This window comes from Procambarus clarkii, chromosome 77, assembly GCF_040958095.1.
Source record: "Procambarus clarkii isolate CNS0578487 chromosome 77, FALCON_Pclarkii_2.0, whole genome shotgun sequence".
NCBI lineage: Eukaryota > Metazoa > Arthropoda > Malacostraca > Decapoda > Cambaridae > Procambarus > Procambarus clarkii.
Genome location: NC_091226.1, coordinates 1,536,005 through 1,553,073, shown reverse-complemented (window position 1 = coordinate 1,553,073; position 17,069 = coordinate 1,536,005). Strand labels below are relative to the sequence as shown.

At 43.2% G+C, this 17,069-nt stretch overlaps 1 protein-coding gene across 1 annotated transcript; it reads left to right on the top strand.

Moving 5' to 3' along the window:
* The first annotated feature begins 13,714 nt into the window (after positions 1 to 13,714).
* LOC138357292 (ubiquitin conjugation factor E4 A-like) lies at positions 13,715 to 14,272 on the top strand. The gene has a single exon (XM_069313974.1). It carries the CDS (start codon positions 13,715 to 13,717, stop codon positions 14,270 to 14,272), a length of 558 nt encoding a protein of 185 aa, XP_069170075.1.
* Positions 14,273 to 17,069: the final 2,797 nt, after the last annotated feature.

The window sequence follows — 17,069 nt, the reverse complement described above, 5'->3', positions numbered from 1 at the left end:
TCACGATCAGGGACTGGGCTGCTCCACTATCTCTGAGCACTACAACTGCTCTCCCAGTATGATCACTCGATACATACCCGCTTGAAGTGTGAGGGGAAAACAATTTGGATTCTTCCTGAGTAGTCGCCGACTGGCTTCCTGCTGGTGGTGTAACACAGCTCATCAACATCACCTCCCTTCGTGCGCCGCCACCTCTTCTGCCTCGGCACATAGCAGCTACATGCCCTTTCTGCCCACAGGTCCAACACACCACATTCCTCCTCGGACTCCGGTGTCTCAGACTACTAGGACTAGTCCTTCGAGGGCTACTTGGGGGCGTCTTCTTAGCGCTTCGTGGGACGGGAGTCTCTTCTTCGTCTTGAGGTTTATCAAACCGGCGTATGGTAGTGCCTTGGGACGTACTTAGCAGAAGGCCTATGCTTCAGGATGTACTCTTCAGCCATGGTGGCTGCCGCACTCAAGGTCTCTACCTGCTGTTCCTCTAAGTACGTCTTCAGGTCTCCAGACAAACAATCCTTGAAGTCCTCTAGCAGAATCAGCTGCTCGAGGTCTTCCTTGGTCTCCACCTTCCGACAGGCACACCATTCCTGGAAAAGTCGCTCCTTGATCGTGGCGAATTCGGTGAATGTATGCTCTGAGGTCTTTTTCAGGTTTCGGAACTTCTGCCTGTATGCCTCAGATACCAATTGGTATGCCATGAGCACTGTTACAACTGATATGAGTGGTGGGGCTTCTATGGGGTACTGGTACTATTCAGGGGTAAAGGTAGTTAGAAGACAAGAGTATCAAATATGGGAGAGCTAAAAGGACCGGCCCCCAAAATAAACTATCCACAGTAGTAATAACTTGCTACAAGACCATATATGTTAGTCTAAGGGTTGATCACTGCGCTCCCACCTTGGAAGAAGAGATACTCTGTAATTCATGTACTTATTTATTAACCCCTTAACAACCCCCCATATACACTCACACCAATAACAATAATAATAATAACTTTACCACACTATCTTACGTTAAAAGCCTTGGTCCACATAGACAGGATACAAGGTTTACACTAATAACAAGCTAGGGTAAAGTACTACTGGATAAGCACTGAAGCTGGATGCAGCTTAGGGTAGTGAGACCATGTGGTACCCTAATACAAAACACAACTCTTAGGGTAAACAAAACACTGGCAAATACTAACCCCAGGTCTCACCAATAGTTACTACCAGAGTAGGTACACTTACTGATGCCCCGTACTTAGCTTAAGGATACAGGAACTTCAGGTAAGGGAAATAAGTAAGAGGAGAAGGGAGAAGAGTAGGGATACAGCCACAGAGTAGGTCTTATCCGCACGACACCAGCCAGAGAAGAACCAGCTAGCCACCAGCTGCCTCCCTCATGTCGTGGTGCCGGGAGGAGCCTAATTGATCATGCAGCTAAGCACATTAAAGATCTTCCCCTATGCAACGTATTGTTACTTTATGAATGATTAGAAAGTATTAGTAAGCAAAGTTGGTGCCTATGTTATTATTTAATAATCAACCCCCAGCTCAGTCTTTAAATGCTCTTTGAGAAACAATAATAGTCTTACGTCTGGCAGGGAAGATACAAACAATTGCCATTCGCAATGCGCCAACTGTACTACTAGGAAGTGTAATAGCTCAATTTTGACCTCTGGTTTCCACTGGAGAACCCAGGGTCGTAACACTCCTCCCCCCTTCAGAGAAAAAAAAAATGTGACTACTAGAATAGTAGTCATATTTTTTTGTAAGAGTATACAGAGAACAAAAAGAAAAACATATGACAAAAACAAAAAATCAATCAAAAGCAATTTCTCTGCAAAAAAAAAAAAAAAATACAAAGGAGTTCTCTGAAAGAAAAAAAAAAAACATACACAAAAAAATAAAAGAACAGGGAAGTAAATAAATTGGACACGGAATATTTAATGTCACAGGAGAACCTAAAAAAAATTAACTAAAGCATGACGGTTGGTAAATGGCTTTCTGTGGCTCAGATGAATGTTATTCAGGCAACCGGGACAGAGCGTCGGCTATCACGTTGAGTCTGCCCGGTAGGTGGGTAATGGAAAGATTGAAGTCCTGTAGGTACAACGCCCACCTGAGGATGCGTTTATTCTTACCCTTCATCTGAGTCAGGAAGACTAGTGGGTTATGGTCCGTGTACACTTCCACTATATTACCTGTGAGGTAAACTTCGAACTTTTTACATGTTAACACTAGCGCCAACGCCTCTTTTTCTACCACTGAATAATTGCATTGCGCCTTGTCGAATTTCACAGAGTAATAATATACTGGGTGTTCCACCTGATCATCCCCAGTTTGCAACAACACTGCACCAGCACCCGAGTCAGACGCGTCAACATGAATTTTAAACGGTCGGTCGAACCTTGGACTAGCAAGCACTGGGGCGGAAGCTAAGATCAATTTCAAATTTTTAAATGCCTCTGCACAGTCTGATGACCACTTAAATTTAACGGCTTTCTGCAACAAGTCTGTGAGAGGATTGGCAACACTTGAAAAGTTCTGACAAAAACGTCGATAGTACGCACACATACCGATAAATCTTTGAACGTCCTTTTTAGACTTTAGTACTGGATACTCCAGAATGGCATTGATTTTATCTTGCCGAGGTAACACTTTTCCTTGGCCCACTTCATAACCGAGGTACGTCACTGTGCCTTGGCCAAAATGACACTTTTTAGCATTTAAGGTAAGATTTGCCCTTTTCAAGATGGCAAACAACTGGCGTAACCTAGCTATGTGGTCAGCCCAATTACTGTCAAACAGCACGATATCATCTAAATACGCCCGACAATTTGGCACCTTAGCGAGTAGAGAGTTCATGAGTCTCTGGAACGTGGCAGGGGCATTACGCAAGCCGAACGGTAACACTTGATACTCAAAAACACCCTCGGGTGTCACGAACGCAGTGAGCTGTTTAGCACGTTCAGTGAGTGGGATTTGATAATACCCCCTCGAGAGGTCGAATTTCGAAACGTACTTGGCATTTCCCAACTCGTCGATGCAGTCCTCGAGGAGGGGCAGCGGATAGGCATCCACAATGGTCACCTTGTTGAGCTGCCGATAGTCGGTGCATAATCGCCAGGAGCCGTCTGGTTTGGGGACCAAAAGGCAGGGCGAGCACCAAGAGCCCTGGCTCGGCCGGATGAGGCCGTGCTGGAGCAAGAAGTCGACCTCCTTCCGTACGATGGCCTTCTTTTCTGGACTCATCCGATAGGGTTGAAGGCGAATGGGAGTGTAGTCCGTCAACTCGACATCATGGCAAATGGCATCAGTCTGGGTCGGGACCTCCCCGAACAGACTGGAGAATTCATCAACCAACGACTGCACCTCTTCACGTTGGGCCATCTGCAAATGGGACAGTTCCTCCACAGCATTCACAGAACTAGAATTATTGAAAATGAGATTAGTTGGGTCCCCAGAGCAATCATCCCCTCTCTCACTGGAAATGGAAACATTGGTTAGTGCAATGGGCCTGGGGCCCTGGAACTTCTTCAGTCGATTTACATGTATGAGCATTACCTGGTTACGTTTGTAACCAGGTAATGCCTCACTTTGTACGTGAGGTCCCCAGTCTTTTCTGTCACAATATATGGGCCTTCGTAATTGTGGGACATAGTGTTCACTAGTCGAGGCTTTAATACCAGGACAGGGTCGCCAGGCTGAAATACCCGTAACTTAGATTTAGCATCGTTACGTTCTTTCATCTTTTCTTGGGCCTTGCCAAGATACTTAAATGCAGCCGCCTTGCAGTCCTTGAGTCTCTGGTGGTGTTGCGCAAAGAAAGCCGAACCTTCGGATAACGTTACGTTCCCTAACAGATTCTCCTGTAACATTTGCAAGGGTCCACGAACTTTATGGCCAAAGACTAACTCAAAAGGAGAACAGCCCAGTGAACTTTGTAATCCCTCTCTAGCCGCAAACAAAACATACGGTAAATTCTCATCCCAGAAGGTGTGGGAACTCTCGCACGATGTCTTCAACATCTGCTTCAGAGTTAGATGGAAACGTTCAATTACCCCCTGACTCTGTGGATGGTATGGGCTGGAAACCTTATGAGTTATTCCATGTTCCTTACAAAATTGCTCGAAAACGTCAGACTTAAAATTAGTACCATTGTCCGTTTGCACGACCCGAGGCAGTCCAAAAGTGGAAAAAAATTGCAACATACGAGCAACAACAGTTTTTGCTTGGATGTTCCTTACAGCAAAAGCCTCTGGGTAACGAGTAGTGATACACATCATCGTGATTAGGTAAATATTACCAAACTTAGTTCTAGGTAATGGTCCAACACAGTCCATTACCACATGAGAAAATGGTTCCTCTGGCACGACAATAGGCCTTAGAGGAGCTTTAGGTGGAGTCTGGTTTGGTTTCCCAACCAGTTGACAAACAATACACGCATTACAAAATTTTGCCACATCGCTTTTCAGCTTGGGCCAGAAAAAAAAATACTTTAAAATTTTGTGATACGTAATATTAATACCTTGATGTCCCCCCATAGGATCATCATGAGCAGCTGCCAAAACTCTTTCTCTATAGCAGGTCGGCAACATAACCTGGTGGACTACCTTCCACTCATTTGACAAGGGAGCACTCTGTTGTCTCCATTTTCTCATCAAAATCCGATCATTGTAGTAGTACCCAGTTGCTGCGTCTACAATTTCCTCCATAGAGATGGCTGTTTCATGACAATCTGCAAGAGTGGGGTCAGCTCTCTGTAACTCACTCAAGGAGGCATCTAGGCCTTGGTCAGATGCCATTGGCCGAGGCTCAACAGTGTTCTCCTCCACCTCCTCACTACTCTCTGTAGATGGCGGTGGCAGGCTCTCCACAATGTCCTCGGCCACGTCATCGAGTCGGGCCATGAATGTGTCCGCGAGATCCACTTGGTTTTCACCACTCGGAAAGCTCCTCGTGACCTCGGGATTTACCACCTTGGCAAGCACAGGGCTGCCCTTACATTTAAGTCCCATAGACCTGGTCACCGCACACGCAGGGTACACAACATTATCCTCTGCGGCGGGTGGATCCAGGCAAACCTTAGGGGTAGGCAACATAATAGGCAGTCTGGAGTCCCCTACTTTATCCCCTGCTAAATCATTACCAACTATTACATCAACATTAGGGAAAGGTAGGTATGAAGTGACTCCGACTGTACAAACACCCTTGTGGAAATCAGATTCCAGGGTAACCTTATGGAGGGGTACTGCCCGAGTATCACTAGTGACACCCTCGACCAGTACCACCTCTCCAGTGTCGAGAGTGTTGGCACCTTGCAACGCACTCTCTAAAATTAAAGTCTGGATGGCACCGGTGTCTCGGAAGATCACCACGTCCTTCCAGGAAGAACCCTCAGACAAAAGTAGTCTCCCTTTCGATAAGAATGGGGTAAGCAAGTCCAACCACTGTGGGTTGGAGGTCTTACTCCCTAACCCTTCTGAAAGCCTCAAGCCCTGTGTCACAACTAGAGCATTGGGTCTTTTTTCAGGGTGCAGTTGCCAACAACGGCTAATAGTGTGGTTTGGACGATTACAGTGACCACAAAAACGTCGGGGAGAAGAGACATTACTAACAGAATTACCCTTCGGTTCACCTTTAGGTGCCGTTGGGCTAGACACTTTAACAGGGTTAGTTATGTCTGAAACAGAAGGTGCATTAGGTAAAGGGTTAGAATGAGCTGGTCTGGACTGGCTGTGGGTATAAGGTTTGCTACTCTGTGGGGTATAATTATTTTTATTGGGCCTTTTGCCCGCCAATTGGTAGTTTTCTGCCAACTTGGCCAAATCCCCTATTTTAGAATTTAACTCTATCCTTCCTTTAATGTACTGTGATACGTTCTCTGGCATAACATCTATAAAATGCTCCATTAAAATTAAGTTCCTGAGAGCCTCGTATGTTTCGGCTTTCGCCGAGCGAATCCATCTATCAAACAATCGAATTTGATCATTCACAAATTCAGTGAGCGGTTGGTTGTGAGTAGGCCTAAGGTTACGATAAACTTGGCGGTGAGCTTCAGGAGTAATTTCATATGCCCGCAAAATACATTCCCTGACTTTATCATATTCGAAACACTCGTCGTCAGGCATGTTTATAAAAATATCTTGTGCTTTACCCCTAAGTCTTCCCTGTAGGATTTTCACCCACTCTTCCTTTGGCCAGTTCATGGACGTGGCCACTCTCTGAAAATGGTTGAAAAACCTTTCAGGGTCAGACTCGGAAAATTCAGGCAAATTATGCTTTTTCTCATAATGCCTGGGGTTTGAATCCCCGGCAGGTGGAGTTCCAGTGGCATTCGCTCTAATTTTAGCCTCCTCGGTTTTGAGTCTTTGCTCCTCTAATTTTATTTTTGCTAACTCTAAAGCTAATTCACTTTCCCTATGAGTTGCACTTTCTACTTGGCTAGGCTGGCATAAAGGTGTATCACTTGCCAATAGTTGTTCATCAATACAATGTTGTAATATTTCATTCACCAAAGTCCACTTTTTATCAGCGACATTTAATTCTAAGCCAAATTCCTGGCCTAACAATACTAAATTAGACTTTTTAAGTTTCTTTATCTCTACCACTGAAGGCTTCCTTGCCAGTTCCTGCATTTCAAAAGACATCACTAATAATTTTAGCTCCCAGCCAAAGAAAAAATTAAAAAATAAAAATTGGAAAAAAACAAAAATTTGCACGGCCCCTAACACAAGGCCACACTAACCTTAATCTTGAAGGGATCCAGCTGGGTGTCCAGTCAGTGCAAGAATGTCCTTTGCTAGATGAGCTGGACCCTAGGCTAGCACACAACCGTTCTGCGGAAATAAAAAATTTTAATTTTGGCACTCAAGAATCTAATTTTTTTACACTTATAATGTTCCTCCCGGACTGGCCAACCACTTGTTACAACTGATATGAGTGGTGGGGCTTCTATGGGGTACTGGTACTATTCAGGGGTAAAGGTAGTTAGAAGACAAGAGTATCAAATATGGGAGAGCTAAAAGGCCCGGCCCCCAAAATAAACTATCCACAGTAGTAATAACTTGCTACAAGACCATATATGTTAGTCTAAGGGTTGATCACTGCGCTCCCACCTTGGAAGAAGAGATACTCTGTAATTCATGTACTTATTTATTAACCCCTTAACAACCCCCCATATACACTCACGCCAATAACAATAATAATAATAACTTTACCACACTATCTTACGTTAAAAGCCTTGGTCCACATAGACAGGATACAAGGTTTACACTAATAACAAGCTAGGGTAAAGTACTACTGGATAAGCACTGAAGCTGGATGCAGCTTAAGGTAGTGAGACCATGTGGTACCCTAATACAAAACACAACTCTTAGGGTAAACAAAACACTGGCAAATACTAACCCCAGGTCTCACCAATAGTTACTACCAGAGTAGGTACACTTACTGATGCCTCGTACTTAGCTTAAGGATACAGGAACTTCAGGTAAGGGAAATAAGTAAGAGGAGAAGGGAGAAGAGTAGGGATACAGCCACAGAGTAGGTCTTATCCGCACGACACCAGCCAGAGAAGAACCAGCTAGCCACCAGCTGCCTCCCTCATGTCGTGGTGCCGGGAGGAGCCTAATTGATCGTGCAGCTAAGCACATTAAAGATCTTCCCCTATGCAACGTATTGTTACTTTATGAATGATTAGAAAGTATTAGTAAGCAAAGTTGGTGCCTATGTTATTATTTAATAATCAACCCCCAGCTCAGTCTTTAAATGCTCTTTGAGAAACAATAATAGTCTTACGTCTGGCAGGGAAGATACAAACAATTGCCATTCGCAATGCACCAACTGTACTACTAGGAAGTGTAATAGCTCAATTTTGACCTCTGGTTTCCACTGGAGAACCCAGGGTCGTAACAAGCACAACCTTCTTCACCTTGTCATAATCGCCGGAGTCGTCAAGGGATAACGTGGAGTAAGCGATTTGGGCCTTCCCAGTCAAGACTGACTGTATCATGATGGCCCAATTCTCCCTTGGCCACTCCAAAGAGGCAGCGTCTTTCTCGAAGGCTGCAAAGAACTTTGACACTTCCTTCTCATGGAATTTGGGGACCATTTTGATGTTTCTTACCGGATCGAAGCTACTGGTGTCCGTTGTTTGCCTCCGACCACCGCCTAATCGCAAAACTTCCAGTTCATGTTGTCTCTCTTTCCTCTCTGTCTCGTCGTTCCTGTCTGTCTCGTTCTTCTCTTTCTCACTCTCGTTCTTCTCTCTCTCGTCTCTCTTCTCTTTCTCGTTCTTCTCTTTCTCTTTCTCGTCTCTCTTCTCTTTCTCGTTCTTCTCTTTCTCGTTTCTCTTCTTTTTCTCTTTCTGCTTTCCTTTCCTCTAATTCTAAACGTCTCATCGCCATTTCCTTATCTTTCATCTCCATTTCTTTATCTTTTAATTCTCGTTCCAATTCTAACTTCTTCCACTCTATTTCGCGATTTATTTCTAGGGCACGCATCTTGACTGTTAGGAAGCTGATATTAAGCTCACCTGCATCACTGTCAACGTCACTGCCCTTATCTTCCTTTTCCGTGGAAGCTATGTCTGCACTTTCCTTTGTACTAGGAGTCTCGCCTTCCTGTTTCTCTTCTGCCTTCAGGTGCCGGTGAACCTTGGACAAGATTTCCACACGGGAATCACTGGCACGGATCTTGATCTCCAGGTAGGCGCTCACTAGTACAAGCTCTGGTTTGCTCAGATATTTTAATCTGGCAAGACAATCCTCTCTGTTCAGAAAAGCCTGAACCTCGTCCAGATCATCGATGGTAGCTTTTTCTGCCATTGTCAGAGATGGAACACTTAACTAGACACTAGCTCTTGACACACCGCTTACCCTTTAGCACTTAACGCACCGAGCACTGTTCTATGTCAATATTGCACTTTATTGCACCAAACACTGCACTTGCCAATATTGCACGTAATTACTTCGGGCACCGCACTACACAATAGTGCACTGAATCGCACTATTGAATTTTTATACCAAAAATATGCCAATTACTGAAAGCGGCTGTGGGTCAAATTTTGCCCAAACCCCCCCACCTACAGTTTTCCAAATATCCCAAACCCCCCCTACAGTTTTCCAAATCTCCCAAACATCCCAAATTCGATACCTGAGCCATATTTAGGACCCAAATTCTGGCTGTCTGCACCTATTCGCAGTTTGAAATTCCGAATTTTTATACAAAAAATATGCCAATTACTGAAAGCGGCAGTGGGTCACATTTTGCCCAAACCCCCCTGCAGTTCTCAAAATATCCAAAACATCCGAAATTCGATACCTTAGCCATATTTTGGACCCAAATTCTGGCTCTCTGCACCTATTCGCAGTTTTAAATTCCGACTTTTTATACCAAAAATAGGCCAATTACTGAACGCCGCCGTGGGTCACATTTTGCCCAAACCCCCCTGCAGTTTTCAAAATATCCCAAACATCCCAAATTCGATACCTAGGCCTTATTTTGGACCCAAATTCTGGCTCTCTGCATCTATTCGCAGTTTGAAATTCCGAATTCTTATACCAAAAATCTGCCAATTACTGAAAGCGGCGGTGGGTCACATTTTGCCCAAACCCCCCTGCAGTTTTCAAAATATCCCAAACATCCCAAATTCGATACCTGAGCCATATTTTGGACCAAAATTCTGGCTCTCTGCACCTATTCGCCGTTTTAAATTCCGACTTTTTATACAAAAAATCTGCCAATTTCTGAGAGCGTCTATGCGTCACATTTTGCCCAAACCCCCTTGCAGTTTTCAAAATATCCCAATCATCCCAAATTTGATACCTGATCCATATTTTGGACCCAAATTCTGGCTCTCTGCACGTCTTCGCAGTTTGAAATTCCGAATTTTTATACCAAAAATATGCCAATTACTGAAAGCAGTGGTGGGTCACATTTTGCCTAAACCCCCCTGCAGTTTTCAAAATATCCCAAACATCCCAAATTCGATACCTGAGCCATATTTTGGACCCCAATTCTGGCTCTCTGCACCTATTCGCCATTTGAAATTCCGACTTTTTATACAAAAATTCTGCCAATTACTGAAAGCAGCGGTAGGTCACATTTTGCCCAAACCCACCTACAGATTTCAAAATATCTCAAACATCACAAATTCGATACCTGAGCCATATTTTGGACGCAAATTCTGGCTCTCTGCACCTATTCGCAGTTTGAAATTCCGACTTTTTATACCAAAAATCTGCCAATTACTGAAAGCGGCGGTGGGTCACATTTTGCCCAAACCCCCATGCAGTTTTCAAAATATCCCAAACATTCCAAATTCGATACCTGAGCCCATATTTTGGACCCAAATTCTGGCTCTCTGCACCTATTCGCAGTTTGAAATTCCGACTTTTTATACCAAAAATCTGCCAATTACTGAGAGCGGCGGTGGGTCACATTTTGCCCAAACCCCCCTGCAGTTTTCAAAACATCCCAAACATCCAAAATTCAATACCTGGTCATATTTTGGACCCAAATTCTGGCTCTCTGCACCTATTCGCCATTTGAAATTCCGAATTTTATACAAAAAATCTGCCAATTACTGAAAGCGGCGGTGGGTCACATTTTGCCCAAACCCCCATGCAGTTTTCAAAATATCCCAAACTTCCCAAATTCGATACCTGAGCCATATTTTGGACTCAAATTCTGGCTCTCTGCACCTATTCGCAGGTTGAAATTCCGAATTTTTATACCAAAAATCTGCCAATTACTGAGAGCGGCGGTGGTTCACATTTTGCCCAAACCCCCCTGTAGTTTTCAAAATATCCCGAACATCCCAAATTCGATACCCGAGCAATATTTTGGACCCAAATTCTGGCTCTCTGCACCTATTCGCAGTTTGAAACTCCTAATTTTTATACCAAAAATATGCCAATTACTGAAAGAGGCTGTTTGTCACATTTTGCCTAAACCCCCCGGCCGTTTTCAAAATATCCCAAACAACTCAAATTCGATACCTGATCCATATTTTGGACCCAAATTCTGGCTCTCTGCACCTATTCGCCATTTGAAATTCCGACTTTTTATACCAAAAATCTGCCAATTACTGAAAGCGGCGGTGGGTCACATTTTGCCCAAACCCCCATGCAGTTTTCAAAATATCCCAAACATTCCAAATTCGATACCTGAGCCATATTTTGGACCCAAATTCTGGCTCTCTGCACCTATTCGCCATTTGAAATTCCGAATTTTATACAAAAAATCTGCCAATTACTGAAAGCGGCGGTGGGTCACATTTTGCACAAACCCCCATGCAGTTTTCAAAATATCCCAAACTTCCCAAAATCGATACCTGAGACATATTTTGGACCCAAATTCTGGCTCTCTGCACCTATTCGCAGTTTGAAATTCGGACTTTTTATACCAAAAATTTGCCAATTAATGAAATCGGCGCTGCGTCACATTTTGCCCAAACCCCCCTGCAGTTCTCAAAATATCCCAAACATCCCAAATTCGATACCTGATCCATATTTTGGACTCAAATTCTGGCTCTCTGCATCTATTCGCAGTTTGAAATTCGGACTTTTTATACCAAAAATCTGCCAATTAATGAAAGCAGCGGTGGGTCACATTTTGCCCAAACCCCCTTCAGTTTTCAAAATATCCCAAACATCCCAAATTCGATACCTGAGCCATATTTTGGACCCAAATTCTGGCTCTCTGCACCTATTCGCAGTTTGAAATTCCGACTTTTTATACCCAAAATATGTCAATTACTGAAAACAGCGGTGGGTCACATTTTGCCCAAACCCCCCTGCAGTTCTCAAAATATCCCAAACATCCCAAATTCGATACCAGAGCCATATTTTGGACCCAAATTCTGGCTCTCGGCATCTATTCGCAGTTTGAAATTCGGACTTTTTATACCAAAAATCTGCCAATTAATGAAAGCGGCAGTGGGTCACATTTTTCCCAAACCCCCCTTCAGTTTTCAAAATATCCCAAACATCCCAAATTCGATACCTGAGCCATATTTTGGACCCAAATTCTGGCTCTCTGCACCTTTTCGCAGTTTGAAATTCGGAATTTTTATACCAAAAATTTGCCAATTAATGAAAGCGGCGCTGGGTCACATTTTGCCCAAACCCCCCCCTGCAGTTTTCAAAATATCCCATACATCCCAAATTCGATACCTGAGCCATATTTTGGACCCAAATTCTGGCTCTCTGCACCTATTCGCAGTTTGAAATTCCTAATTTTTATACCAAAAATATGCCAATTACTGAAAGAGGCTGTGTGTCACATTTTGCCTAAACCCCCCGGCCGTTTGTGGAACCAATTACCGCGTAACGTGCTGTAGGTGGGGTCCCTCGATTGTTTCAAGCGCGGGTTGGACAAGTATATGGTGGGATTGGGTGGTTATAAATAGGAGCTGCCTCGTATGGGCCAATAGGCCTTCTGCAGTTGCCTTTGTTCTTATGTTCTTAAGTTCGCACCCCTATACGCAGGTGTCTTTAGTAGCAAAGCTAACTACACACAGTGACACCACATGAATATTTAACTGTCACTCTAAAAGATTAAATTGCTTTAACCGAAATTGAACCATCGTCAAGCTGGTGTCCGTGCACCTCACTCAGGCCCTCACCTCTCCTCTACCCTCTACAACTATATATTACCTCATAGTTGTCTTGATCAGTACGGGAGACATCTCCCGTCACGCAGTGTGCAGTCGCACCTCCACAGATCTCCAGTATCATCTATTGATACTGAAAATGGCTCAAAAGGGCCACCACTTATGGGCTATTCATGCCCAAGCCACCTTTTGGGTGGCTTAATCTTCTCTCTCTCTCTTGATCAGTTATTCACCCTTTTGGTTGGGCATTAGAACATTTCTTTATTACTTGTCGGTTCTGAGACAATGGATACTATCAAATATTCTCCCATGGATCGCGATATTTCTTTTCCAAAACTCCCACAATTTCTCATATCTATGGTTTGGAACTTCCCTTCATTAAATGATCCATACGAAATTCTAAGAACATAAGAGCAGTAAAATTGTCATGGGAAAATCTTCATAATTTTATTACGAATGAGAGAGGTTTAGTGAGTTTATTTGACAGTAAAATCCAGCTTGGAGTTTTATGGATCTTAACTCTCTCCACGCATATGACGATGTTGGTTAGGATAACAGGACAATGGGAGGACGTTATCTGGGAAATTATTAATCTAGCAAATACCTGGGCGACAAACAACAACTTAAATTTTGCCTCACTCGAGTCTACTGCCTTGAAATCCTTAGTACTCGCTATGTTCTGCGACCATGAAGCCTGCCCCAACCCGCACCTGCGGCTAGAACTGCTGCATTTGATCGGGATGTGGCCAGAAACGTACCTTCAGGATGCCGCCTCGGGTATGCAGGCAGCTGCAGGGTTGGTCAACCCTGTTCACTACATAACTCTGGACCATCTGATGTCCGGTTACTTACATGCGAGTCTCTTTGATCCTCTCAAGAGTGTGTTAGATAGCCTTAAAAATGGGGACACCTAGATGGTGTCGCTGCTGCTGCTGTGGATCAGGTAAGGAAACTTAAGATTGGAACAGAGGCATACTTTTTCAACCATCTGGTCCACCTTTTAAAGCAAATGGTGGAGGCTACTCTAGCGGAATATCGAGCTGGAATAAACAAAATGTGCTCCTGTATTGAAGGGAATTTATGCACGTTCAACGAAATTTCGCATATCTATAAGATGTTGGTTGACACAACTCCCACAGCCTATGGGGTTCCCGGACATGCTAAAGTCGCTGCAGAGTTCCTGGTTACTCTCACAGACTCTGCAGTTATGGTGTGCTCTGCATTACAGCTCAAGGACAGTAAACGTTCCAAGTATTCCAAAGAACTCGTCGCTGATTTAGGTGATATTTACCAAAAAATATCTGTAGAGGAAAGATATACATATGTTTTCCAGATTCTAAAACGTGACCATGCACAGCAGTTCTCTCACCTTAGTAAACAGACAACAGATTTCTGCTTTTTCCATTATTTGTCAGTATCGCGTCAGGAATCCTCGGAAGCAGTCCCTGAGGAGTTTGTAGACAGCGTGACGCAGGTGGTGATGGAGGCGCCGGTGTTGCTGCTGTCGTCCAAGATGGTGATAGACGAGTCGACGCTGGTCCGCCTACTGCTGGAGTCGGCCTCCGACCTCTTCACGCGCCACCCTCATGTCCACGGCTCCTTCAGTCGTCTGCCCCACCTCCAGGCTGACATTCTGGCCTGGAAAAACACTCGCAGGGCTCTGCCACAATGAGTGTACATTTACGACAACCACAATATGATAATTTATGGCAACAATGACACTTGCTATTTCGGCAACAGAGATAGCTGCAGGAAATTTGATTTAGACCAAACCACACGGATGGAGAAGCGCCTCCAACATTGCCGCTTCTGCATCGTGTGAGTTAAGGTTTCGTCATCATTATATGTTATATACTCACGCATTTTTTATACTGTAAATTTAATGACTTTAATCAATAAAACATGAAATGGACAACCCACAGATTACCTTATTTAACCTATTTAACACAAACTTATGAATATCCAAGTGAAGAAATGTGCAAAATGGAGAAGTATGATTGTTGATTTATGAAACTTGTGTCGTTGAATTACTTCAAACGCAGGATAGACATAATTTCTTCTTAAATAGATGTAATTTGGAATTCCTACTTAATTGACCTAAACCAAAGCATTGTTCTGCATGTTGTTACAAAACTGTTAGAACTCAGATCCCTGATTGATTGGTAGAGATTAACCCACACAAAAGGTGGCACGGGAATTAATAACCCGTTTGGGTAGGTAGGCTCTCTGAAGCTATTACCATTATCAATAGCTGATACTAATGTCAATATCAATTGCTTATACTGGAGAGCTGTAGATGGATGGGATCTTCATGGTCGCTTGCAATTTATGGCCCGCAGGATGCAGTTTTGTGCAAAGCAACGCTTTATATCTGAACAGAGGAATCTCGGTTGCTCTGTTCATTATTTCATGGGGTGGCCGTGGACATATAAAACAAATACCTTTGTTTTGCAGATATTTGTTGAAATTGAATATTTATTGATGCAGTTTGAACTGCAGAAAGCCTATTGCCCAATACGAGGCACCTCCTATTTTTAACCACCCAATCCCACTCATATACATTTCCAATCCATGTTTGAAACAATCGAGGGTAACCTCAACCAAGTTACGCGGTAATTTTAGATGAAGAGTCCCAAAAACGTGACAGAAATAGTAGAAGTTTATTTCTTAGACTTCTACTGTTAGTGTAATATACCCTAAGTGAATTGTTATTTTGAGGCCCTTCATTTTCCTTGATCATTTTGCCAATTTCTTTCTCCCTCAAACACGCTTTTATTACCTCCTTCCTCCAAATCAATTCCCATTCCACTATCTACAAACAGTTTAAACCCAAACAAACACCTCTATCCACTTGTTTTGCAGATATTTGTTGAAATTGAATATTTATTGATGCAGTTTGAACTGCAGAAAGCCTATTGCCCAGTACGAGGCACCTCCTATTTTTAACCACCCAATCCCACTCATATACATTTCCAATCCATGTTTGAAACAATCGAGGGTAACCTCAACCAAGTTACGCGGTAACTTTAGATGAAGAGTCCCAAAAACGTGACAGAAATAGTAGAAGTTTATTTCTTAGACTTCTACTGTTAGTGTAATATACCCTAAGTGAATTGTTATTTTGAGGCCCTTCATTTTCCTTGATCATTTTGCCAATTTCTTTCTCCCTCAAACACACTTTTATTACCTCCTTCCTCCAAATCAATTCCCATTCCACTATCTACAAACAGTTTAAACCCAAACAAACACCTCTATCCACTGGTTCCAACGAGTTCCCAACAGCAACAACTCCAGCCCTCGATAGAGGGTCCTTCGATTGTTTCAAGCGTGGGTTCGGACATGTATATGAGTGGGATTGGGTGGTTATAAAGAGCAGCTGCCTCGTATAGGCCAATAGCGCTGCCTCGTATGGGCCAATAGCCGCTGCCTCGTATGGGCCACTAGCAGCTGCCCACCTCAACCAAGTTAAGCTGTAATTTTAGATGAAGAGTCCCAAAAACGTGACAGAAATATTTTGACCTACATATCACACACAAGAAATCGTCGTCCCTTCACTTTCTAGTGTGTGGTCTGGTGGTCGATTGGTTAAGGGATCCTGTACTCAAGCAGAGTGCTCCTAGTAGTAAGGGTTCGAGTCACTTCTGGGGTGTGAGTTTTCAGTTGCATATAGTCCTGGGACCATTCAAATTAAAGTCACCAATGACATAAATACTGTTAGATCTAGATGCTCTAGATATTTCATCCCATAGATGCTTTGCTTCCATTCTGTCTAAATTTGGTGACCTATGTATAACTCCTAATATACTAATATTTGCTTTTTCGTTTAATTCTATCCAAATAGTTTCTGTGTGTGGCTCAGAATTGATTCCCTCTTTGAGACTACATTTCAAATTGTCCCTAACGTATATCGCTACTCCCCCTCCTCGTTTAATACATCAATCTGTGTGAAATAGTTTAAATCCATTAATTTGATATTCACCTAAATGTTCTCTATTTTCTACATTCATCCACGTTTCGGTAAGCGCGATAATATCTATTTTTTTCTGTGCAGAAAAGAGCATTTAATTTCTTTACTTTATTTCTTAGACTTCTACTGTTAGTGTAATATACCCTAAGTGAGTTAAAAAAATAGAAGCTCATGGTATTTGTGGAACCAATTACCACGTAACTTGGTGGAGGTGGGGTCCCTCGATTGTTTCAAGCATGGGTTGGACATGTATATGAGTGGGATTGGGTGGTTATAAATAGGAGCTACCTCGTATGGGCCAACGGGCCTTCTGCAGTTGCCTTTGTTCTTATGTATTGGGGGTGCTATATTAAGTTGGATTAGGGCATGGCTATTCCAAAGGAAACAGAGACTTAGTATAAACGGGGTTAAGTCAGATTGGGATAATGTCGTTAGTGGAGTACCTCAGGGCTCTGTCCTGGGACCTCTGTTGTTTATATTATATATAAATGATTTAGATTCA